Raw genomic sequence first — 26,900 nt, 5'->3', positions numbered from 1 at the left:
AGAAAAGGAGCAAAACTAAATCCATTTTAAAAGACCTACACATTTTTTAAAATTCATAATTCATTTCAATAAACAACATATTCAAGGTGTATTTACTAGTAATCTGGATCTCGAACACCACCTCTGGCTGCAGTAATAGGCAAGCGGATGCATACTTGCCCCTTCTAAACACAGAAGCTAAGCATGTCTAAAGGCCTAGTAATCTTTTTTAGTAAATCTTTCCATGTTTCACAGTGTGGGCATTTCTAACGTCATAAAACAGAAAAACTGGACAAGTTCAAAGCTGAACTTCATTTTACTGTGTTCTACTCAAAAATATTTGAACATAGTACTCAGTAGTCCAAAAGCAGAGAATGGATACAAAGCAATGATTGCCTAAACATGGTCATACCAAGCAGTTTTCCTTCTCTTCAAACACTTTATCTATTTTTGTTCTGAAATACTGCCAGCTGCTTAGCCACACTCCCAACAGCTCCCAACGGTAGTCTCCTCTAGCAATGCCATTTACAGACCAAAGCACAAGGCCCTAACAGCTCTCTAGATCTTATAAACATGGTAAAATAATGGATGTTGCATTTACTCACAGTTCAGGCCACCTTAGGAAGAACCAAGAGCCATGCCACGCAGTATTTTGGATTACAAGTTTTTGTGTCTCATTTTGTTTCAATTTAAATGGAATTTAAGAACAGCAATTTCACAGAATTGCATCTAGTGTCCCATCTGGGCCATGAATGAGTTAAAGCAATGCAAAACCAGCTCTGAAATGCCATTTTCCAACCACACATTTCATAATTCAAACACACCTCTTCTACAAAGGTTCAAAGCTAACAGTTCAAATCCTGAACATTGGTGTCTAACAGGAAAGTTAATACAAGAGGTCAAAGTCAGATTGCTTGCACCATTTCCTGCAGGCAAACATAAAAGTTGCTGCCTGCTATTATTTTATGATCTACCTCAGACAGGTGATAATTTGGAGTATATGCAAAGATACAATCTTGTTGTCATTCCTTCAGATATGGAAATCATTAACAGTTGTCCTATTATACCTCCTTCAAGTTTAAGTTTGAAAAACGGACCATTACCAGAAACGGATATACTCTCCGTACAACAGCACTCTTCCCTCATCTCTAATGCTGTTCAAACCAATATCTGAAAAAAGGTAAAAAATGTCACAACCACCACATAAAGAACTATGTACTAAAGACCACCTAAAATCATGCTTTCTCTGAGGCAGGGGGGAACAACAGCTGTTTTCTGGAAATATGTTTTAGGACAAGATACCTAGGGAAGAAGTTTGTGCTTCAGACATTCATCTTTGGAAGTATCATGACCTACAAAAACTAGACATACACACATCTGTTCCTTGCTATTTATTTTATTAGAGAGCTTAAACCTCTACAAAAAGCCTCCATATATTCTGGAATCTTTAGTAATTCAGAGCTGTACGAAGAGATTACCTAGGTAGAATTCGGCCTTGGTGCTACTTGTCTGTTATCAAAATGACGATGGAAGAAAACAGAGCAAGCAAGTTGTAAGATTTTTTTTTAAATGGAATTAAGCCAGGCAAGAAATATGCTTCCAGAGAAGAGTGGTAATTTTAAGTTAAACACTCTGATGGTTTCTTTCTTATTTTCTGCCGTGAGATTTTTAATAAGGCAAATTTTGCACAAGGCTACTGTGCTCTAATGGAATAAATTGCCCAACATTAATTTTTGTTTTGGTCAGGACTACAGTTGAAATAGTATTTCAGTTCTACTGTCTCCATAGTTCCTTGTTTATTTCTGTCAAGACGAATATTTTGCTTACTAAAGGAAAAAATCAGGTCATGAAGAACTGTTGTCAAGGAAGTAAAATGAAACTTTCATTTTCAGATCCTATGCATTAAAATTTGTAGCTGAAATGAATGCTTGGAGAAAAGCATATTAACAATCAAAAGCAGAGGAGGAAGCTAGCGAAACCTAATGTGTCCTTCTAAAAAATAATACCCCTAATGTAAAGTCAAACCTTTCATAGACCTAGAGAGAGATGTGAAATTTACATTGTAAAAAATTACTCAAATATTTTGAAAGATTGTAACTCCATTCTCTAATTATCTCCTAGTTACATTTTAATATTGTGCCTAATTGCCAATAATCAAATACAAACATTTATAGCAACACAGCAGGATGTACACAGTTGGCTTTGAAGCATAACACTCATTTCTAAAAGACTATCAGTTCGGGCAATTTTTTTCAGGAAGCAGATGAGAGACAGGAGAGGTCACTAAAGTGACACACAAGCACACTCGGGCATATATAAAGGAAACTATTGCTACTAATAAAACAAGAGTTTAAAGGTATGAAGTCCAACAACCAACTTACAACAACCTTGCCAGCACCAGAGATTGTACCTGATACCAGCTCATGAAAACGGTTCCTTTCTGAACTGTCTCATATTATTTTGATAAAGATTTTCCTGTGCCTTTCAGACTCAGACTGTTCAGTTTTACTACATTCTGGTTTTCCTCCGTTGTCAGTTTAGTATGCTAGAAGTCATGTGTCTGTGGGGAACGGTAGGCCTGCTGCTTATAAAAAGACAGAACACTTGTATTTAATTACAATTCCTATTTTGTAGCTGTGTTTGTTAAGGTTTGGATGCTGTGTGGTCTAGTAGTTAGAAGATGGAGTCAGAACCCTGTTCTCATTTATGGTTATAACTTACTGCTTTACCTCTAATACGAGAGTATACATTGGACAAATGACAGCACTGGCAGAGATTTTAGGCTTTTTTCACCACCTGTAAAACTATAATTATTTGTCTATCTAAAATGCTTCAGACGTCCTTAATAAAACCTAGAGACTGATTAACAGTATGCATCTGAACTTATATTTAATTCAAAAGCTCTGTACAAAATAGGCAAAGTTAGTAAAATCTCATTTTTCCTAACCTCGGATATTCCTCCAAGAGCAAATTTTATATTATAATTATTAAAGAGTCATCCAATTTTGTTTCAGAAAATTCTGTCCATAACTTAAAAATTATAACTGAAAGAAGAAAGCAAATAAAGAGCATGGTCCTGAATTCCACCCCCACTCCCTCACAGCCTTAGCTCAATTAAGAGAAGCAGCCCTAGAAACCAAATTTGCTTTAGAAGGCTACTTATTCTGAATTGCAGTATAAACATGTACTTCCATTCAGCAAGAAATGGAAAATTTCCATATAAAAAGATTAAATATAAAAAGGGAAAGGTAAGACTAAACACAACATTAAAATAAAACAATATAGTAGAGAAAGACCAATTAATCACCCTAACGAGTGAAATCACTGTTGCAATGACACGGTTGCTCTGAAAGAAAAAAAATCCAGTCGAGCTATATAAAAACAAGCTACACAAAGAAAACCAAAAATCCGTTTGACATCTCTAACCCTGCCAAGGCATCAATCCAAGTACAAACAGCAACTACTCAGCAATTCAGAGCCAGTTTATACAGACATTTTATGGTGGGTACACATAGAACAGAATTCATTCTCCATCATGAGAAGTTTACTTATCATGAGCAAAAAATAGAAATCATCAGTTCAGCACTGAAGAAAATGTAAGGATCTTCACAAGGTGCTATAAAATCTATTAGGCATCTCAACAGGTTACATATAACACCTGCCATTTAGAAGGTACTCACACTATATGTGAGTTACTTCTGAGCAGTATTTCTCACAGGTATTTCAAATCCGCTCACATCAGGCAGTTGCTTCAAACATGCAAGTTACACCTGTAACAGCCGGACAAATTCCAGCCTCGCCCTGGGCTGCAAGCAGGACAGCATCACCTGCCAACACAGCTGCCAACGGTGAGGTGGCACATGAGTGTCACAGCTCGCTCCTGAGGATCTCAGCACACAATCAGAAGACAATTCCAATGAAGTAAGATAATGTATAATATAGGCATTAATGTCAGATAAACATAAGCTCTCAAAAGACAGAGTCACTTTACAGTCTCACTGAATACCTGTGGCCAAAGTGCACAACAAGGAAAACTCACAGGTTACAGGCTCTTTATTAAACCATCTGGCCCTTAAGCTCTTTAGTCTATTGAAATAATAATTTTTAAATCTTAATTCTGTTCTTCCTTTGCCATTTGTATTTCATGTTTTACACCTGTCAAATCCACTCACTCTAAATTAGCATTATTATAGCAGTGTTGTGATGCAGGTCATATACACACTTCAATAAATGGAAGGGAGGAAACAAACCCCAAAACTTTCTAAAATAGAATAGTCTCAAGAAAAATAAGATGTCCATTTTACAGATGGGATGCTAAGACCCAAAAAGGCAGCGTGGCTTGTGGCAGATCACACAAAGATCTGTGCAAGACCCAGGCCCGCACATTAACCACTACACGGTTCTGAAGACCATGTAAACTGGATTTAAGTTAAAATGGTGTGATTACAGCTGTTTTCCAGTATATGGATTAACATGTGAAGCACCTTCACAACTTGGACATGTCAAAACAGAAAAGGTCTCAACCTTTTCTGCTGGAAAACTATAAAAACATGTCATACTGCCTTTGAAAAAAAAAAAACCCAACACATTCTCACACTACAGTTTCTTCATAACTACTACAAACTCAATCAAAAATATTCTTAATAAAACCTTGAGCAGTAGGAACGTGTTCAGATTAAAATCTCCATAACCATGCAAACATTTTCACATTCTTTGGCATTAAATACATTTCACAGATCAACTTCAGTTGAGCAGTCAATAGGTAACTGAAGAGATAAGCATACAACGTAACTATTCCCCTTGCACCTCCCTGTCTTTCCCCACACTCCCTCAAAGGAAAGAAATCTTTTCCTGTTCTGATCTATTTTTACAGTCTAGTGCATTGGTATTTTGGATTATTTCCAAGGGTATTCTTTACTGGGGCATCACAACTAAACGCCAGATTTCAAAATTATTTTAGCATCTTCTCATAGGCTACTTCACAGAACAACACTGAATTAAAGAAGGATCTACCAATTACAACCTTTTCAAACGTAAATACGTTAAAACCTAGCAAACAAACTTAAAAAAAATACCTAGCATAAAATTCAGATTCTGCTTCTTATTCTCCCACAGGTTACATCAAGTTATTAGCAGTCTGCACTCAAGGGAAACTTCTGAAAACGGCATGCACAGTCGGTTTAAGTCCTTACCTAATCAACAGCTTTCTTTTTATTTTTTTTGAGCAGTGAATCAAGAATCAGCTTTTAAATCTGGGAGGCCAATAAGGGATCTTCCATCTCCGCATCCCAGTTTGGGTACCTCCGATTCCCCTCAGGAAGCCAGGAGGAGAGGCTCTGGTCCTTACCTCCCAGGGATGCAAGCCCAACTCGGCCATCTCTGGCTGGAGCTCACCCCCACCCCCGAAAGGCACCGAGCAAGACCCCCAGGACCCCGCCGCTCCCCTAACAAAGCCGGGCGAAGCGTCTGCGAGGGTGAGGCAGAGGAACCGGGGATGGGTCTGTTTTTAGGGACACGGCGACCCGGGTTATTTTTACCTTTCTCCCTGCTTGGTGTTGGAAGGCGGAGGGTGAAGCACAGTCTGGTTCCCTTCCATCTCCACGATGCACTTGGTATTCAGGTCCAGCTCTGCAAGGCGACACGGCGGGGGGCTGTACCCATGGCGAGAGCACCCCCTCGCCTCCTCGCACGCCGGGGCAGCTCGCCCCCCGCCGGCTCCCCCTCGGGGCGGGGTGGGGGGAGGCTCTCAGCCGTCCCCGAGCGAGGGGCTGCGGGTGCGTGTGAGGGGGTTCATCCTCCCGCCAGCCCGGACGCCTCAGGCGCGCCCCGGTGCCGCCCCCTCCCCGCACCCCGGGACCCCGCCGCCCCCTTCTCCAGCGCCGCCCGCCGGTTACCTCTCCTGTTCATCGGCCGGACCCTGACGGCAACTTTCACCTTGGTGTCCGACATCTTCCCCCCCACCCCGTCCCGGGAGCGCCGGGCGGCCCCGCTCAGCGGCAGCGGCGGCTCGCGGCCTCGCAGCGCCGCGCACAGCGACACGGCGGAGCGCCAACGTCCATGCCGGGCAGCGGTGAGGGCGGGGGGCCGGGGCAGGCGAGAGGCGACGAGGGAGGGAAGGAGGGAGGGCGAGGAGGAGGGTCCGGCGCCGGGGAGGGCGGTGGTGGCTCAGCCCCCGTCGCCTCCCTGCTCAGCCGCGGTCCGCGCCGGCTGTGGCTGCTGACGGCCTCGTTTGCATAACTGCTGCTGCCGCCGCCTCCCCGCCAATCCCAGCCGCCATCTTCCGCCTCCTCCCGCCGCGCCGCCGGGATTGCGGCGCCCAGGCAAGCGGCGAGGGGGCAGGGAGAGACGGCGGCGCCGGAAAGGGACGGAAACACCCGAACGCCTTCGGGACGGGGTGGGGAGGTGGAGAACTCGCCCCCACACACACATCGGACGGCCGCTGCCGCCCAGTGAGCATGCGCGACCCGCCGCGCCTTGCAGTGGCGATAGGGGCAGGAAGGTGGCGCTGCCGCGCTCGCCTGCGCATGCGTAGAGAGGGCGGGAGAAGCCGGACAGTGCGCGTTGCCCTGGCGCTGCCTGCCCGGCCATGGGCAGGGTGGTGGGTACACACGGAACAGAATTCGTTCTCCATCATGAGAAGTTAAACTACTTATCGTGAGCAAAAAATAGAAATCACCAGTTCATCACTGAAGAAAATGTAAGGATCTTCACAAGGTGCTGTAAAATCTATTAGGCATCTCAACAGGTTACATATAACACTTGCCATTTAGAAGGTACTCAAACTATATGTGAGTTACTTCTGAGCAGCATGGGGCTGCTGGGGAGAGCGGGGCTGTCCTGGGGCTCACAGAGGTGGGAGCGGGGCTGCCAGGGCCTGTCCTCGTCCCCATGCCCTCACGGCCTTCCCGAGAGCAACCACCACAGCTCGTGTGGTTGTATCGTGTTACCATAAACCCACCAGCTTGTCCAAATGGACATCAGGTTTCCTTGAGGCAAGGCCACAAAGAAAGGCCCACGAACTGTGTCAAACTAAATGTCATGGCGCTAGGGGATTTTATTTTTTTTTTTAACAAAAGATGCACAATGCTCGATTAGAAAACAATGGCCTGCCTGGTGTAGTCCTGGTGCTAGCACAGATGACCTGAGTGAAACATAAAATCACAGAATCATTTTGGTCGGAAGAGACCCTTAAGATCATCAAGTCCAACCATAACCTGACTCTAGCACTAAACCATGTCCCTAAAAACCTCGTCTATGGGTCTTTTAAACACCTCCAGGGATGGTGACTCCACCACTTCCCTGGGCAGCCTGTTCCAGTGCCTGACAACCCTTTCTGTGAAACAATTTTTCCTAATATCCAATCTGAACCTGCCCTGGCACAACCCAAGGCCATTTACTCTCGTCCTATCACTTGCCACTTGGGAGAAGAGACCAACCCCCTCCATGCTACACCCTCCTTTCAGGCAGTTGCAGACAGCGATCAGGTCTCCCCTCAGCCTCCTTTTCTCCAGGCTGAACAGCCCCAGTTCCCTCAGCTGCTCCTCATCAGACTTGTGCTCCAGACCTTTCACAAGATTCGTTGCCCTTCTCTGAACTCTCTCCAGCACCTCAATGTCTTTCTTATGGAGGCCTGGAAGTGGTGCTGCACCTCGAGGTGATGGAGCAACGAGCCCTGCCCTGGCCCCAGCCTGTGCTTCAGCTCCTCAGGACAGGGCTGCCTGCAAAGTGCTGGGGCCGCTCGTGCCACACAGCTTTTCCAGGCAGTGACAGGCCACCATTGACAAGTGCCTGCCCAAACATCGCAGGACAGAGTTGCATCCATCTACTAGATGCGAGTTCGACATCGGGGGAAAGCGTTACAAACGGCGGTGCATTACCCCAGCAACCACGAACTCCAAGGATGGCTGAGCTCCCAGTGGGCAAGCCAGAAAAGATTTTTAGTTAAAACTGCAGTAGACTTAAGATCTCAAGATAGCCTTCTTTTTGAAGTGTCCTGTTAAAACTTTGTTTTCTCCCCAGGAATGTTTCCTTAGCTTCAGTAAAATATCTTCCACATAATCAATTCTTATTGTCCATGCAGCTAACCAGTAGGAATCCCAGTGCAAAATAGTGATGTTTGTAACATTTTCTTTACAGAAAAAAACAGGTTCAAACCCAAATGGGACTATTCTGTCTACTCTGGGGCTGAAGTACTGTAGGAAGATGGCCTAAACAACAAATGATGGATAGCTGCACTGAGAAAGAGCAGACCTTTCAAACAGGTGAAAACAACAGATGGAGCTTAGAAGATCAACAATCCCCCTGGCTGCCAACACACCAGCCAGAAGAGCCCTGCAAAGCAACTGAGGCAAATGTCTCTGGAGGAGGACTGGCTGCCCCACACGGCCATGGCTTGCCGGAATGCTGAAAGGAAATGAAAGACGCACTTAGTGCAGCGAAACGTTACCAAATAGAGCTGGGCATCTGGAGAACGTTGGCAACAGAAGCTGGCTCATGTGGATTTCTTGCCTGTGGAAGTAGGCAAAAGGAATGAAGTTCGTTATGAAATGCATTGTAAGCATGTGGCTCAATGAGTAAAGAAAAGAGTGATGTTGAAACGAGACATCCTACTTATGAATGTAGACTCTAAGAACCCAGATCAAAGTAGGCACTGGCTCAAGATAAGGCATGAAGTCTGAAATGGCTACACAGAAAGGGAGTTCTTCAGTGAAACTTGGGCACTATTGGGAAAGAGAAGACAGCCAACAGATTCTTCACTATGAGAGTGGGGAGGCACTGGAACAGGCTGCCCAGATAAGCTGTGGATGCCCCATCCATGGAAGTGTTCAAGGCCAGGCTAGATGGGGCTTTGAGCAACCTGGTCTAGTGGAAGGTGTCCCTGCCCATGTCAGGGGACTTGGAACTAGATGATCTTTAAGGTTCCTTCCAACCCAAACCATTCTATGGTTCTGTGATTCTGTGGAAGAGAAAATATTCCATCTTATTTTTCCACCTCTTAGTGGAAAAACTACATCATTGCAAGATTAAATAAAAACAATTATATTAGCTGAAGAAAAACTAAAGGGAGTCTGTATGAGATTGGCTATGATTCTGCCTGTGGGAAGAGTCTTGAGAATACATTTTCACTAATGTCTGGAACAGGCTTATGAATTGTATTCTGCCATTTGCAGGTACAGAAAGCCAGCAATGCAAAAGCATTTGAAAAGGGAGATGTGACCTAGTTCGTTCTCATACAGACCATAGCTGTTCTCTTCTTATGAAATCCTGCTTTTTTCCTAGTGTTAGGTAATTGGGGAAAAGGATTTTTGCTCTCTCATTCACATCAATGTGCCCTGAAAAACAACTGCCAAGGTGCTGGTTCCACCAAGTTTTTCTGTCCTCTTGAGGAAGGGCTTTTGGCAACATCTGTACCATGACCTGACAAGACCTATTAGGCAGCACGCATGTAGCAGAATATAATTCCGTTCTTCCTTAAACCTTTGACATTATGGCAGAATGGGAAGGAAGTTATGTCATGGAGCCCAATGAGATCATTAGGTAGCCCAAAGAGCAATCTGTGAAGGACCGTGAGAAGTGGGTGCAATTCAGGCCAATGGGATGTTTCTCTTCTGGCATTGTATCTCCGCATTGAATACAGCTACCATATGGAACCCTTTACATCTCTGTCTTTGCTACCCGTAACAACCATGGATGAATGTCTCTCACCTGTCAGCATTTGTTAATTTGATCAGTTTACATGCCCTGGGGGAACTGGCAGGGGATACTTATGGGTCATTCACCCATCAGCATTATCTGCCAGCTATCCCAGACATGCTGACGGACGGACAGACGGATGGATGGATGGATAGATGGATGGATGGATGGATAGATGTGAGATACCAGATGAGAAATGACAGCTTACTGCTTTGGCAGTGAAAAAAGATGAGAGCTGGAGAAAGTGGAGACTGATGGCAGGTGAGGGGAGTAGGGATGGGAACAACGGGGACAAAATCATTTGAAGCCGTCCTTCCCTGATTTTCTTTTCCTGTCCTTGCTTTCCTCCAACCCCTATTTTGTTCTGGTTCTGCACCACTGCAGTCAAGAGGAATTTTGCAGCATTACCAGAGCCAGGATTGAATCTTTGTCTCTCACTTTCCATCTGTTTAATTTTTGTTTCTTCTCTTTCAGCATTTCCATACATTTGTTCATCGACCACAGTTGCATATTCGCTTTATGCAAAGAGCATAAAGAAAATATCACTCCTTACTTTATTCCAGTGGGAAGTTCCAGCTGCTCCCTATCTTCCCAAGGCACAAGACAGATAATGTGACTTGACATGAAGGCATGCCCCTGTCTTCGCATATATTCTGAGCAGGAGGCTCAATTGCTCTACTTCATGACATGGAAAAAGGGCAGCGATGCTGTGCACCCAGAGTCAATGCCTGAAGCCCCGCCAGTAGGGCAGAGTGTTCCACTGACCTCCTTTCTTCAGTGAAGGGCAGGGACAAATATGCAAGGATGTGCATCTTGTCAGCAGCATCCCCAGCGCATATCTTGCTGTGCCTGACTGGTGCACACTGTCACTGACACGTCTAACTTCATCTCATGTCACAGGAGCTGAAGAGGAGGAGCTGGCAGCACAGAAAGCACGGGAGGCAGAGTAGTGTTTTTCTTTCAGTGTTGAAAATGTCAAAAGAAAGACAAAGTGTTTGGTTTTACAGCACCCAAAGTCCAAAAGATGCTTACGATGAAGGTTTTCAGTACCAAATTTAACCCAAGGCATGTAAGAGTGACCAAAATTAAGGGGGTTTTGTGCTTCCAAATTTTTACTAAGCATTTTTTAAAATTAAAATTCACAGAGAAGACAAACCTTTATTTTCAACCCAAACACATTACAGCATCATCCATTCTGAAAAAAGAAGAGGTAAAATGCACAAACAATATATACTGAAACCAACAGATATTTTTAAGGTTAATAGTCTAATATATTACACTTTCATTAGGAAAAAGCATAGGAAGAAATCATAGCTCTAACAAAGTAATTGATTAACCTTCCACTGATGTTGGTGAAAAAGAAGAATGAATAATGATTTGGGGTTTTTTAAAATAGCATTTAGAAGGAGGCCTGGACATTCTAGAAGGGAGAAATATTCATATTGGAGGGGTGGGATAAAATACAACCTTATATTTGTGAAAGGGCACAAATGAGTGTCATGCTATGCACATGAACTTTTATTGTTCATTGACTAAAACACAGACATTTAGCAAGCAGCTAGGGAAGCAAGTGCCTGCCCATAATTGTACACTGAGAACCAAATTTCTGTCTCCCACACATCACTAGGCTTTGCAAGTAACCTGACCAGACAGGTACGTTGAATTCACAACGAAGTACATGAGGGCAGGATTTTACCCAGCACTCTCAGCTAGGTTTTCAGGCTGCTTTTCCATTTCCTTTTTGCTCCAAATTCAAGCTGGACATTAGTCAGGCTGGATGTTTGACACCTCTGTCTTATCAGAGATCTGTTTTGACTGTCTCTTAAGCAGCACTGGAGGCATGAAGATCATCTTCTATGTCCAGCATATTTATGGCAACATTCTGGGCCCAGAAAGGGGCCGTAGTGACAGATATTCTTCTGACACTCAGCAAGAAGTCATTTTAATTGCCAATGTTAGGAATAAATGCAGAATATATGCACCTAAACATTATCCTGCCTGAGAGATGCTGCTCAAAGCTACATGAGGTGGCTGACTGTTGCATATTTAGATTCCTGCACAGTATATTGCTTTTAACAGGCCCTGCAGTTTAAACCTACCTAAGCTCTGAACAGACTTGGCTTACAGGCTCTTCCAGTGCTGAATGGACTGACTCTGTTCTTACAGGCTAATTTACCGATGTTTTAAACGACCTGTTTGGCTTTACCTGGATGGGGTCCTAACCCCTGCTAGGACCCTACCTCTGCCTCCACACCCATCCTGGGTGTCTCAGAGTAGATCACACTCTGGGATCAGAGGTGAATAATTACAGCTAATGTCCCCGAGGCAGGTGCTGTTACATCTCCATCAAGCTGAAATATTCCTTGCTGTAGGGGGAAAAAAACCAGAATCATAGAATCAATCATATCAATCATTTAGGTTGGAAAAGACCTTTAAGATTGAGTCCAACCATAATATCAAATGCAATTTCACTGATCAGATCAGACGTTTCCTCCCTGCCTCTGATACAATATTGTTATAGTCTTTGAGAAACTCCATCTCAATATTCAGCTCAGTGGATGAGACTAACCCATCTGTGGGAGGAGCTGCTCAGTTTCAACTACTTTTAACTACATGACCATTAACTACATGACCACTTACTGAAGAACAAGGGGCAGGGAGCTCTCTTCCCCATCTCCTATCATTTAGCAGGAAAAAATAGTTTCAAATTACTGTGGGAACTTTAATGGTCATTGCTACCTACAAATGAAAAGTCATATTAATAGAAATAAATGAGCTTAGATGCAGATTAATGCACCTATAGCCAAGAAACTGATGAGAAGCAAAAAAAGGAGAAAAAAGTAGCAAGAATAATTCTTTATATTGCTCAGATACATTTCCCTACACTCTGGAAGTCTGATTGAAGTTTTTACTGGATCCAAAGTGAACCTCTCTGTCATCTCAGGAGGCATTTGCTTTATGGCAGGGAATTTAACATCCCTGCAATCCTAACCTCGGACATGGGCAGTAGTTCTGTCCTCCAACAGCTAGCTGGGTGCTATGCAGCTCAAATTCCTTAGCTGTCAGGGGAAGAATGGGTAGATGGGTTTGTTTACATTTTTGTTGCTATTGATGTTAATTATGTGTATGCCTTCCCTTTTTCAACTCAGGAAACACCCTACCCCCGACTCAAATACCTTCCTAAATTTGTTTATACTGGGGAGAGCAGGGCTGTGGATATTCAGCCCGGATTCACAACCAAGTGATACCATAACAAAAACATATGTAGTTGGGACTGTTATACTTGAATTATTTCCTGCAGTGAAAGAGGAGGTATGGGTGACATTTTAAAAAGCATTGTTGAGACTCCACCAGGAAAACTCAGTACAGTATTTAGGGAAGAGGAGTTCAAACTGGAACAGACCCACAAAATGGTTACTGGGAGGACTGGGGAGTGGGGAATATTATCAAACAACAGCAGACTAGGAAAGTTCAGTTTGTTTAGTCTGGCAAAATGAAGACTGAGAGGAGATTTGGCTGTTTATGCTTCCTTTCAGGCCAGTTAAAAGCATGGTGCTACTCAAGTTCAAGGAAAACACTAGCGCAAGAACAAAGGGGCGTAAACTGTCTTTCATGCAGCCCTTTTATTCTGGGCTGCGTTGGACGGACAGCTGCCAGCAGTCAAGGGAGGGGATCCTTCCTCTGTGCTCAGCACTGGTGAGGCCCCATCTGGAGTGCTGGGTTCAGTTCTGGGCTGCCCAGCAGAAGACAGAGATGGACTTACAGGAATGAGACCAGTGCAGGGCCACAAAGATGGTTAAAGGACTAGAGCATCTCTCCTATGAAGAAAGGCTGAGAGAGCTGAGGCTGTTCAGCCCAGAGGAGAGAAGGCTCAGGGGAGATCTTACCAATCTGTATAAAAAACCTGAAGGGAGGGTCCAAAGAATCTGTAGCCAGGCTCCTTTTCAGTGGTGTCCACTGACAGGACGAGAGGTAATGGGTACAAACTGAAACATGGGAAGTTCCCTCTGAACTTCAGGAAACACTTTTTCACTGTAAGGGTGACTGAGCACTGGCACAGGTTGCCCAGAGAGGCTGTGGATTCTCTCTCCTTGGAGATATTCAAAAGCTGTCTGGACATGGTCCTGGACAACCCGTTCTAGGTGACCCAGCTTGAGCAGGGGAGTTGGACCAGGTGACCTCCAGATGTCCCTGCCAACCTCAGCTCCTCTGTGATTCTGTCTTGGAACACGCTCAGGCTGGAAATAAGTTGACTTCTACCCCCAGAGGAGTGAACAGCCTCCTACACAGAAGACCAGAGGACTAAACCTAGCTAATTTTAAGAGTGAGCTTGATTGTATTAGAAGCCATGACAGCAGGGAACCTGTCCTGCCGACCCTACCAGACACATGCTCCTATACAGTCTTTAAACATCATGGTTATAATAGTTTATGGTAGTGGCAAGGGAAGGGAAAGGAATCAGTTTTGTACTGTTAAAAAAGTAAGAGCACAGGGTCCCAAAGGAATTGACATCACCTACCTGTGGTTAATATAACTATTGAATTATGAAAAGGGATTGATGTTAAATTAGTAGAGATATATCATTTTTTTCATTTTTTTCTTCTCTTTTCCTGCTATATATTAGTAGAAATCAGATGCTTCTCCTAAGAAACAACAAACTGCCACAGCTAGTCTGTAATGTTATTTACAATTTAAATCAGCAGGCAGGCCCCAGTGAACTGAAGAAAAGGACAACCCTCCCATTATTTCCCTTACCCAGAAAGCTCTTGCCCCTCTTCATCTTTATGAAAAGGAATGTCTGGTATGCGAGTGTCATTCCAGCACATCCCTGTGGTTCTCTTGTGAGTCCCAAATTGAGACTAAGGGCACTTGTGAGCAGGGAGCCAGCGCAGGAACACTGTCCAGAGCATCACTAATTATTATGCATTTGCTAAGTGCAGGTGTGTGCCGTACCACGGGTAGAAAAAGCGAGTCTGCAGCCTCCAAGTCTCTTCAGTCAGCAACCGGATACTACACGCAGTCTGTCTGACATACAGCAATGCTCAGGCTCTGTTTTCAGAGGTGTGCTTTTTTTCTCGGTAGGGATGAATGGGAAAGCTGTAAATATAAAGAGGCTGGTTAGTGGCAGCAGCCTCTTGGAACAGACGTGCAGCATTCTTAAAAACCCTTTTGCACCCAGTCACAGTCCCCTTGTTGGTTTATTTTCTGCTTTCAGAGAGAAGCTGAACTTTGCTGGCTACCCTGTGTGAAACTTGGAACCTGGGCTCTGCCCTTGGGAAGACAAGAAGGGTGGGGAGGGAGGAGTGCATCCACCAAGCTTGCTTACTAAGTAAGCTGAGCTAGTAACCATGCTGGCCAAGCCAAAATTTCTCCTTACGCAATTACTTTTTACTGATGCCTGCAAATATGTACTCCAGCCAAACGTGCGTTATCTTTCTAAAGCAGGAGTAATTACATTTATACAGTCCTAAAATTACATTTGGCCCTTTGAAGGCAACCGCCAGGCTGATGTGGCCCCCGGTGAAAACGAGTCTGACACCCCTGTTCTAAAGTTTGGAGAAGAAAAGAAGCTCTTGCTTGAAATAGATCAGAAAGAAGAACAGTATGCATTGGGAGGTCAGGATGTGAGGAAGATGAGTGAGGCAAAGCCTTGAGAGAGAAGGGGGAATTGCATTTCTTAAATCGTATGGAGGTCAGCTCAGCACAGATCTTGGATCTGTCTGCTGTCTGTTGAAGTCAACAGGAAGATTCACATGAAGTTCAACAGGTTTCATCAGTTTGCGTGTAAGGTGGAAACAAGTGCTGAAGGTGCTAATTAAGCTGCATAACAAGACTTGAGATCTTTTATTTAGAAAACAAAACACCCAATCACTCCTCCTCCCAGTTCTCCCCAGCATGATGCAAACATACGAAATATAATCATCTCCTATCAACAACAAAAAAATTATCAGCAGTAGATCATACTCTCATTTTCAGATTGAAGACTGTCAAATAGTGCAACCACTGGGTGTCCTTTGTTGCCATGTCACTTCAAATTTCATCCTCTTTGATTCAGGGCAAAGAGGCTTGCTCTTCACAGGTGAAACACTTACAGGAACAGACAGCCTGTGCAGGCTTCCAAGCTTCTTGTAGTTTGTCTACACCAGCATGTGGTGGGAAACTCAGACCAGTAATAGGAGTCAGCTACAAAATCCAATACTGGAGACCTCTGGATCGCTGGGACCAGTCTGCTGCTATTGCAGAGAAGCACAGAAGAAGCCAGTGACTTGCAAATCAGTGACTTCTGATGTAGTGTTTCCCAGTCACTATTACAAATGGAGATGCATGGTGGGAACCGGGGTACGAGGGTTCCTAAAACTGTTAGTCCACACACAGTTTAAATTGTACACTCCTTCACCCTTTTTCTCTGCTGTAAAAAAGCTTGCACACCTGTCTCCCAAAAACATTCCCTGAAGGACTTAAGTCCTTTCCCATCATTCATATTGTGATCCAAGGTTTCCTCCTTTTAATCTCACAGATTAAAAGATGAAAGATGAAAGGCTGTTTAAGAAAAGAAACATGGCAAAACTAAAACACGGACAGAACCCCTAGGGGAATTAATCTTTCTTCGGAAATCAAAATGGTGTGAACACAGACATACTACACAGTTTGACTGAACAACTAGTAATGAGAAATACAGTTCTGGAATGGACTAAACAACCAACTGGGAAGAGTGGGTGAGGGTTTTGCAAAAGGCACAAATAGGAACGACATGGTTGAATTTCAGAAATAAAAATTTAGGCTTATTGTCAAGAAAATTGATTTGAGATTCAAGTTTAACACAAGCAAAAGGCTGAAAGTCCCTCACTCAATACAGATGTTTGAAAATAATTCATGGTTTTATTTCTCCAGTGAGAGAGATACAAGAAAAACAAGATTTACTTCTGCTTTCAAGGTATACTTTTTCTAAGAGGCTGGTTTTGGTTTTTATCTCATTAACACTGACACAATGGAAATATGGGAAGAATAATATCAGCTGCATTTTAATGATAACACCATCCAAATACCAAACAGCTTTATGAACATCACAAAATAAATGATAAATAGACCCATAGTTCTAATCCTAGGCCTGGGACAACTTCAATGCCGCTTTGCCATACTAGGGAAAAAACAGTGCTCTTTTCACCTGGTCTTTAAAAAGGCTGGCATTCCTCCATCTGAAATCAAACAAAAAGTGGCTAGCTACCCTGCAACCTTAGAAATCCTTTCACATAGTCTTCTTGGGACCTAGAATCTCCAGTGTCATCTCTACGACAGTGAAAATGCTGTAACTTTCCTAACCTGTTGGCTAAGACAAATAACCTCCTCTTTAGGATCTGCAAGAGCAGTTCAGGTATAAGGTCTCCGCTGATGCCAGTCCAGAGTGAGTCTTGCCCCAGATTGCCGGTTACTGAAGCAACCGCACGTCCCAAAAACGGGGTGTGGTACCGATCCACTTAGTCTGATGGACTGTTAGGAACCAGGCAAGTGTTCAGTATGTTATAAAGGAATAAATAAGACAAGCTACACCATTACATTAAGTTTGTTCTACAAAAGATTTCTGATGTTGGAAGTCATAATTAGTTATAATGTATTCTAAACATCTACAGGGCTTTCAGCACGTAAAAAGAAAACAAAGCAGCATTCCCAGAAATTGTCATAATAAAGGCTGTTGCAAAGGCTCCTTCAGGGCAAACCTCTGCACTAGCCTGAATCTCCTGGACTTCAAGCCCAGTCCTGCAGCGTTTATTTATGTGGACAATTCCATTTGCAGTACTCATGACTGCACAGATAAACTATTCATGACAGAGCAAGCCTCAACTCAAACAAGTCACTTTAAGGAATAATGAGAATAGAAAAAGACTAATACATATATTTGAAATACTTCTGGCTCCATAATATCATGCTGTAAATTGAGTGGAAGTTGGTGCAGAACTCACTGAAGAGCCCTGTTTCCTACCTAATTAAGGACAATGACAAATAAAGGAGCCAGGCACATCCTTTTCATATGAAAATTATACATTTTTAATACTTAATCTGACTCTTTTTGACAGATTTCTTATAAAGCATATCTTTAATGACTTTACATTTCTTCTCACATTAGCTCCTTAGTCTGCGACAGTAAAAGATACAATTGTTCTCTGTTTCTTACTTTCAATACAGGTCAGTAGTTACTGAATACTGATTTGATACTGGTTAAATTCCATAGTCCATATTATTCAGGAAATCATGCTGGGTGAGCATTAATACTTTCCTTCAGGTTTTATCTTTTATCTATTTATATTTGGAACAAAGAACAGTAAATGAGTTACTTCCTGTGAAAATGTAGGTGTGATCATTCTTTCAAGATCATCTTCTTTGTATTAGCAGTTTTAAAAGCAGGCTTTCATAAAGGACATCTTATCTTTTTCCCCTTATTTTACATCTTCACAGTTTTCTCAAAATAAATTCTTTCATTTTCCCAGCTATAATTTTATCTCTCTAATACTATATCCTGCTTAAAATTGCCTAGCCTTTATTCATTATGAAGCATATAACTATATTTAGAATATTTTAAATGGTTTACAGAATCTTCTGTCTAGCAATATTTTGCTGATTTAAAAAACCAACATATTCAATGAAAGCAGGATTTGTTCTCACCTCAAATCACTGCCCATATAGTTCTAACCTATGAACAAAGAACAAAAAATGCCTACATCAAGAGGGATCTTTAGAAAAATGCTATATATGTATTTATTAAATTATAGGGAGCATACTTCCCTAAAATGCTTAGTTTGCTCCAAATCTTCATTTCCCACAGATTTTTGCTACAAATACAGAGCTGAAAGTAATAGATAGCTCTCCTAAGAATTACCATATGAAAAGTGCCTAATTGTGGCCGGGAAATCTGTTCAAATGTAGGTTATTCCCCTGCCAGAGGTCAATACTAATCAAGAGGCAACGGCCCTTATCGTCTTGTCCATTTTCCAGGCTGAAATGCTTCACCTCTTAAGAATGCATGGGAGTGCTCTGTGCTCTGACTTGGTGGAGTTCGCTCCCTGCTTAAGCCACAGGCACCTTTCATTATTTTTTTCTCCTTTTCAGAGCCGATCTCTTCTCCTCCTTTCTATCCTCTACTTGAAATAAGCAACTTGATCACTGCAGTGAGGCTTCACAGCAGTACATCTCCTTCCAGAGCATTTCAAAACTCTGAAACCACGCACCTTCATGGAGCACACTGGAAGCAATTATCTAGGAATACACTGTGGTTTAGAAAAGTATTAATTTCCATGGTTTGTAGGACACACCAAAGGAATTAGTAACAACAAGGTCATAAGGAAAATGTTAAAACTTATTCCAAAATCAGGAAGGCAACTCCCAGACAAGAGGATAATTAAACACAGACGCTCCCTGCTTTATTAAGGCACCAACCGTGTAATGGGAAGTCTGAGATCTAGTCTTAAGTCTGCCAAAGGCTTCTCTTGATTGTCAGCTCTCCTGCCTGCAGCTGCAAGGCCAGCACGTTTATATTATGTTTGCCTCAAAGAGAGGCTGGAGCGTCAAGTTAAAAAATATCTGCAAATCTCTTGGAAAGCAGTGGTGAGAAAAAGGCATAAGTGCGCTGCATTGTCTGAGGGCCTGTCCAGTGTTAGATAGCTTTGAAGCTGTCCAGGAGAATCAGACAGGTCATACTACAGAAGCACTCTAGAGAAAGCCTGTATGGTTAGGTAACAAAATCAAACATAAACATGCTATTATTAGCACATTTAGTTGAGATAATGAAGTTGGAAATGTAATGTAGAACGGAGGCACGGTCAACGCCCAGTTCGGTGAAGACAGAATGGTAAATATTCCTCCCCCTTGGACTGATGTATGACCCACAGCACCACATGGCAAAGGGAAAGATGCTGGGTGGCTCTTTGGTTTAATGCATTTCAAGTTTAAAGATTTCCATGTTCTGCACATTTGGGATTTTTATATGCAGGTAGTGATAATTCCTCATAACATTCAGTAGCAGAAAGGGTTTGCTGAAGAGGAATCAAGTAGACAGTTCATGTTCTCAGTTTATCTCCAGTGGGGCTGAGCCAACCTTCTGCCTGGCAATGGCTGAGCATTGCATGGACAGGCGGACCAATACTGTATTTCAGGTCTGCCTGGCCTGTTCCTCTTTCCAGTCAGTGACTGCATATGTGACGTGATTAACTTCGAACTCTTTTGGCAATTTGGAACTCTCTATGTGCTTATTTCCGATGGTAATCCCTACTTTGTTTCCAGAGCCTCGTCTCTGCCTTCCTGCTGGCTCTGCAGCCTTCTCATCAAGTTAAACAAAGTAGACAAGGTCAGGAAAAAGCCCCCATGTTGCTGGGGGCTCTACATTCCACCTGGAAGATCCTCCGTTCAGATGGAAGCACTTTTGGACACAGCTGGCCAAACCAAGAGAGCCTGCTGCATCAGACGAGCCGGTGACTCAAAGAGCAATTGCTGGGGCTGGGGATGGACAAGGCTGATCAAGAAATGGGATGATAGGTCTGACAAGAAGGTTACAAAAGGCATTTCCCACCCTACTTTTCTAGACTAGGACAGTGGATTCTATATAGAGGCTTGTGGTGTACTTATAGGGGAACTGAAGGTAACAAGGGGAGAAAATACTACTATCAGTGAATTTAAACTGTCTCCACTGAGGCTAGGCCTTGGGCACTTGCTGCTTTCCAAACAATGTGTCACTTCTCCCAAGATGTCTGAATGAAGTGTGAGGTTTAGAACTCATTTTGCAAAATCTGTACACTTTTGCTTTCGTTATATTATAGTCCTGTGGAGGTAAGCTGTGTCTCACAGGTGACTCGTAAACTATACGGATGGGTCTCTGAGAAGAGTCAGAAAAAAACCCCAAACATCGAAGAGAAAGAAATGAAGGCAAATTCCTCTTGTGCAGGGTACAACAGCACCATAACCCATGTGGAGAGAAAGCTCCTTATTTACCTCTGTCAACCTTTGCAGAAAGGAAAGGTTGCCTGTATTCAAGGCCATAATTTTGATAGACCCTGCTGTATAAAACTCTCAGTGTTCTGGGGGCTGGACATTACAGGAGGTCCCCTCTTCACCTGAAATCAGTCCATGTTAAAAAAAATGCTATGAGGGTGTTATGTCTGTGCTTTGTAAAAATATAAACATCAAACTGACATGCACAGCAATGTGGCTGGAGGGAACAGACAGATGGTCAAAAGGACAACCGCCAAAATTTAGTAATTTTTACCCTTTTCCCCCCGTATTTCTTTATTCTTTTTATTCACCAATCTGAAAAATTGATCATATTATATATATTTCTAAAATTATTTTGTTCACAAGCAAAACAAAAGAATACATATGTGATGGGACACAATTTCAATACACATTTCTGAAACTCCCCTGCCTCCCGTATTCCTAAACACTGTAAACATAACCTGGTATATTTATATGCTAGGATAGCAACCTAAGATCAGTGTTTAAAAATAAACCAAATATGAATTACAGTGTGTGTGTGCAAAACAGACATAACATAAAGTAGGGGCTGAAGAGATTACATTAGGGAAATATTGTCCATTATATTTGTTTGGTTTAAATCCAAGTTGTTAAAGCAGGAGGTGCAGAGGGTTATGCAAAGTTTAGTTTAGGTTCTTTTTTCTAAATAAATACAATGGTAATTATCACTGGAGTGACTAGTCCCACATTACATTCGAGATGAAATTGCCAGTGCTTTTTCCCAAGGGTAAGCATGCAACTAGCCGTCCCCATTTTGAGCACCCCCAGATCCCAAAAACATCACCTACCTAATGATACCTCTTCAAGTATGGGCCCTTCATCCATTGCCATCCCACTCTCAGAACCCGAGGGTTTGTTCTGTTGAGATCTGTGACTAAATTGCAACAGATTTGCAGATGAACAGATGCAGTATGTGTCTCGTGGGCCTTTGAAAAGCAGATGGTATTAAGGTATCATCCTGAAGGCAACAGATAACTACAGTAGCTATAGGGGAAATGTGCATATATGCATAAAGGAAAAGACAAGTGTAAGCAAAAACGTCAAAAGCTTTTTAGTTTGTTACCTGCGTATTGGTGGATCTCTCTCCCATTATCTCTTAAATTCTCTTGTGTGACCCAATAAAGGTTTCAGGTTTACTGCTGCATTCTCTCTTATATGCTGAAGAACTCAGAATTTTTAATACATGGTTTTATACAGTTCTTTAAGGCTTCTCAATTTAGGCACCTGCATCAAATGAATTAAGACAGAATGCAATGATTTCTTTGATGCACCAACCTTTATAGCAAAAGGAAAACAGCTATATCATTCATAGAAAAAATCTACATTTGCCTTCAGTTGGTCAGTAAAGCAGAGACTGCAAGAGACAGCGCAAAGGAAACTAGGTAGAATAAAGGCACGAAGTTTATTTTGCTTACAAACCCAAACACCAAGAGTGATTTCTAGTCATATACCAAAGGAGACAGGAGCAGAATGGGCAACAGTGGGAGTTTTTGTGGATTTTAAAACAGCACAAGTCATATATTTAGAAATCAGCATTTCAGCTGCTGGAAAGTTGCCTACATGGCAGCAGGGGCTCGGAAATTTGCCCATCCATGAGCTCAGTAGGAAAAACAAGCTCCTGGTGCACACGAAGGTTTGAGGAGATGAAAGCTCACAGCTCAGAGGAAAGGTCCAGGTCCCATAAGTGCCATTGCGATAAACTATTAATTCTGTATCAATCCAGCATCCATGGTATTGCATGTGTTTTGAAACACAACAGTTCCCCAAAGGAACTGTTATCTAACTGTTTTTATATCCCTAAAGACCAATGCCTTCTTCGCATCTAGAGGAGAGTATATAATCCAGGGGGCTGCTTCCCTGAGTCAATTTCCCCCCCGACCCCTCAAGAGGGCTCCTGCTCAGGGTAATACACCTCCTGCTGCAGAATAGCCAAGGGGTATCTCCGGTACCACCAAAGGCACTTCCTGTGTGGCCTGGCAGTAGAGAAGGCTCGAAAAGACCAAATGTGCAGGTCCATATGGTTTTCAATAGCAACAAATGACCCTACAACAACTTTAGCAGGATATCTCCAAATGAAAAAAAGAAAGCATCTGTAGGGCAAGTGCAATAGAGTTACTGGATTGTAACAGAGAAACCCATGATAAAAAGATAAGAAGAGTTTTCACTAAATTATTCAATATAGGAGTAAGCAAATCACACTTTATTGGCAGGTCATTGTTCAATTAACCTTTACAAATAGCTGCATTTAATAGATTTGTTTTGTTTATGTAAATATTAGCATAAGACAGATTAAAACATCATCTGAATTAGAGGGCTAAACTGCTCCAGTGTACAGTAAGTATTTACTGGTGCAGCAGTACATGCAGTTATTAAATGCCCTAAAGTGAGACGAAAAGCCAGATTAAAAAATTACTGACAGAAAGATTGCCTGTGAATTTCAAATATTCATTATTTCAGATCTGAACGAAAGAAATTACCCCGAAAGTTTTATGCCATTTTAACCTACTCATCCCTACTTCAGAGAACATTTACATCTAATTTCCTTTTAATGCTGAACCTCCTAAGTAATCACTTAAGGAGCAGGTAAAAGCCTAAAAATGCAGCAGTGACTTCTAGTGGAGGTGTTAAATCCTTCTCAAAATTATTCAGATATACCTTAATTTCCACGGTGCAATAAGGCAACAGAACTCGTGTCCACAGTGAAACTATTTCCAAGGAAATACAAACTGGAGTAAACCTGCTGTGTATTCACAACCAACAAAACCTCAGTTGGAAGCCAGGAAAAAATGAGGCTTATGTCCCCCTTTCTCTACTACTTCTCACCAACATTTCAATTTTCAGTTAAATGTTGGATTTTGAGGTGCAAAAGTACCATATTAATGACTAAACAGAGAAAGGCGGTACTGGAAACCTCCCAAGCGCAGCTGCATTAGCAGGACAGCCAACTCCATTTTATATTTGCAGAAGTATTTGTGGTCTGAACAGAAACACTTCAGGGGCTTTGAGGGAAAGCTGCCCACACCAGTAACCACACACCAAGTTATCTCTAGATGAAGACACAGACTTGTGCATTATACAGGAAGACCAAGAGCTCCAGTATAACTCTAATAAAGGTGGGAATAAACTAGTACAAAGAAGAGCGCTCCCAGAAGTGCATTTCTCCAGTATGGAAAAAAATAGGCTTTGAGCACTGACTCACTTCACATTAACTCACTAACCAGTGGTAGCTGCTCCATTGCAATGATCGTAGCTGGATTCGGGTGACCTTGAACTGAAGCTTCTGTTTCTCCTATGGTTTTGTCAAGCCAGCCTCCTTTCTCCTGCAGAAATCCTGGAAACAGAAACCACTCTGTCACTCTAATGAGCGTATCTATGCTTAATGAACAATAATGAAAACTATGAGCTGGGAAAGCTAAACAAACGATGCATCACTTCCTCTCCCAGGTGCCAGTCTTTGATTACTCTATTCCAAATGTCATTGTTATTACTCATCAAAAAGTGCCAACAACATTTGCTTGTCAAGGAATGAAATAGTTTTAAAACGCCAAATTATTTTTTTGATTAATTGTTGGCTACAGCCTGCAACAGCCAGGTCTTCTCTTGCAGATAGGCAAAAGACTCAATATAAGTTTTGCAGGAAGCACAGTGCGTTGGCCAAAGATGGCAATTCCACTTAAAGCCCAGAAAACGCCTCCTCCCTAGATGCCTACCAACACCAGGACTTTGCTTGCTTTATGGCCAAAAGCAGCTTGTACCTATAGCAGTGAGCACCTAAACCCATTCAGGTGGAGCTATAAATTTTTATTGAATGATCACCACTGTCTAAAACGACGAGGGAGTTGTTTGCCGTATAAGTCAGTCCTACAGGATATGAAAGCCCGTGACTAATTAGAGGATTAAAGATGGGAAACTCCTCAGGTTTCCCTAAGCATATTACAGCCTGGCTACAGACATCTGTTACTATAACATGACCCTCTTTGTCAAAAGCCACAGCCGTAGTATATATTTTGGAGGGGAAAACGAGGTTCAGACCGAAGCTGTCCATCTGGCCAACAAGATCCATCTCTGCACTGAATATCTTCACTCGGGTGCTGCTGCTGTTCGGTCCTTGAGCTTTCAGGTGCTCTATCACCACGACAGCACCCAGGGTCTGGGAGACTGCAACCCCTCTGGGGCTGGTGAGCTGAGACCGGATCATCTGACACTTCTTTAATTTCCCGTTCTTGAAGTCGGCCGTCAGGCGGTACAGAGCTCCTGCCTCCGAGTCGGTCAGGATCACTTCGCCCTCGGGGGTGGCATCCAAGCCCCAAGGCAAACTGAAACCTTCCCGGACAGCCAGGACCCCCCTTCCATCAAAATCAAAGGCCTTCACGGCGCGGTCCCCGCCGTCGGTGACCACCACGTGCCCGTCCGACGTCACCGTCACATCAAGCGGGTACTTGATGTCGTTGCCCGCGTCCCCCCGTTCTCCGAACCGCTGCAGGCAGGTTCCACTCGGCCCAAAGACGTGGATCCTCTTCTTGCCGTCGTGTGCCACTACCAGGCGCCCCGACCTCCTGCAGGCAGCCACCCCGGTGGGGTTGACCAGCGACCCCCAGCCTCCCAGCGACAGCCGGAACCCCAGGCCCGCGGGGCCCGGCCCGGCCGCCTCTCCGCCGCCGCTCCTCCCCAAGGCCGAGGGGACGCTGCCGCCGGCGGGGCCCAGGACCTCCAGCAGCTGCAGCAGCGGGAGGCAGTCGCTGGTCTCGGCGGAGCCGCAGGCCCGCCGGCAGAAGGGACACTCCACCCGCCGGCGCTCGGGGCCGCTCAGGGCGCCCACGCAGCCCCGGCAGAGGACGTGCCCGCAGGGCAGGTTCCGCGGCCGCCGCTCCCCGCCGGGGCCGTACCGCTCGAAGCACACCCGGCACTCCAGCAGGCTCAGCTCCGCCTCGTCCTCCGCCGCCATCCCCGCCGCGGTGAGGCGGGGCCGGCGCCGGCCGAGGCGGCCCGGGGGCGGAGCGGCGCGGCTGGCGGGCCGCCCCCCCCCGGTTCTTTCGAAAATTGCAGCTGGCGCTGACCCGCTGGCTGCATCCTTCCCTGTGTCAGCCCGGCCTGCAACACTCGGGAAAACCCCACAGCTTCTACTCTTCACAGAATGGTTGGGGTTGCAAGGGACCTCTGGAGATCATCTAGTCCAACCCACCTGCCAAAGCAGGTTCACCCAGAGCAGATCACACAGGAACGTGTCCAGGTGGGTTTTGAATGCTCCCAGAGAAGGAGACTCCACAACCTCTCTGGGCAGCCTGTTCCAGTGCTCTGGCACCCTCAGAGTAAAGAAGTTTCTCCTCATATTCAGATGGAACCTCCTGTGCTTCAGTCTGTGCCTGTTGCCCCTCACCCTATCATTGGGCACCACTGAAAAGAGTCTGGTCCCATCTTCTTGACACACACCCTTGAGATATTTATCAGCATCTTCTTCTAGTCTTGGTTCACTTCCCTCTTCTCTTTCCTGCTCCCTGATAGTTCCCCCCTGGTGGCTGCTGCTAAGCGTTCTTGCCCACTCACTGCCAGCTCGTCTCTTGACTTGTAGAATCACAGAATCATTTTGGTTGGAGGAGACCCTCAAGGTCATCGAGTCCAACCATAACCTAACTCTGGCACTAAACCACGTCCCTGAGAACCTGTTCCAATGCCTGAAAACCCTTTCCATGAAGAAATGTTTCCTAATATCCAATCTGAACCTTCTCCGGCACAACCTGAGGTCATTTCCTCTCGTCCTATCACTTGCTACTTGGGAGAAGAGACCAACCCCCTCCATGCCACAACCTCCTTTCAGGCAGTTGCAGACAGCGATCAGGTCTCCCCTCAGCCTCCTTTTCTCCAGGCTGAACAGCCCCAGTTCCCTCAGCCGCTCCTCATCAGACTTGTGCTCCAGGCCCCTCACCAGCTTCGTTGCCCTTCTCTGAACTCTCTCCAGCACCTCAATGTCTTCCTTGTAGTGAGGGGCCCAAAACTGACTGTAATCATGATTAACAGAGATGGAGAGAAGCAACTTGCACCAACTTCCTGCCTCTTGCGCTCGGCTCCTCGGTCTGGTGCAAGGCCAGCATCACAGGAATCAGTATTTGAATGGCAGCTGTCGTTGCTCCCAGGGCTGCCAGTTGCCGAGGTCGACCTGCAGTGCACTGGGCAGTCAGCACCAACTGCCAACATCAAAAAAGGAAGAGGAACAT

The 26,900-nt window shown here is 44.1% G+C and overlaps 2 protein-coding genes across 12 annotated transcripts in view; both read right to left on the bottom strand.

Moving 5' to 3' along the window:
• The window catches only part of KIF13A (kinesin family member 13A), a 115,635-nt gene extending 109,311 nt beyond the window's left edge, over positions 1–6,324 (bottom strand). For all 5 annotated transcript variants that reach the window (XM_065627382.1, XM_065627387.1, XM_065627385.1 and 2 more), the window contains exons 1-2: positions 5,874–6,324; positions 5,517–5,607 (exon numbers count right to left, since the gene is read on the bottom strand). In XM_065627382.1, the coding sequence (XP_065483454.1) occupies positions 5,517–5,607; positions 5,874–5,928 (146 nt within the window). In that variant the 5' untranslated portion in view covers positions 5,929–6,324. The remainder of the gene's footprint in view (positions 1–5,516; positions 5,608–5,873) is intronic.
• A 4,521-nt stretch (positions 6,325–10,845) lies between these two features.
• Positions 10,846–25,664, bottom strand: NHLRC1 (NHL repeat containing E3 ubiquitin protein ligase 1). Of its 7 annotated transcripts, none has more exons than XR_010605771.1 (5): positions 24,721–25,664; positions 23,907–24,019; positions 21,752–21,912; positions 21,477–21,614; positions 10,846–14,769 (listed from the first exon to the last, which is right to left on the bottom strand). XR_010605771.1 is itself a non-coding variant. In XM_065628572.1 (1 exon), the coding sequence occupies exon 1, from the start codon at positions 25,631–25,633 to the stop codon at positions 24,470–24,472; it is 1,164 nt and encodes a 387-aa protein (XP_065484644.1). In that variant the 5' UTR covers positions 25,634–25,664; the 3' UTR covers positions 23,932–24,469. The 7 variants fall into 7 exon arrangements, 1 of the variants encoding a protein (XP_065484644.1); XR_010605772.1 differs by having other exon boundaries at positions 21,477–21,562; XR_010605773.1 differs by lacking the exon at positions 10,846–14,769 and adding an exon at positions 16,005–16,212.
• Positions 25,665–26,900: the final 1,236 nt, after the last annotated feature.

The sequence above is a fragment of the Caloenas nicobarica genome, chromosome 2 (assembly GCF_036013445.1).
Source record: "Caloenas nicobarica isolate bCalNic1 chromosome 2, bCalNic1.hap1, whole genome shotgun sequence".
Classification (NCBI taxonomy): domain Eukaryota; kingdom Metazoa; phylum Chordata; class Aves; order Columbiformes; family Columbidae; genus Caloenas; species Caloenas nicobarica.
This window is presented reverse-complemented; position numbering and strand designations above follow the sequence as displayed.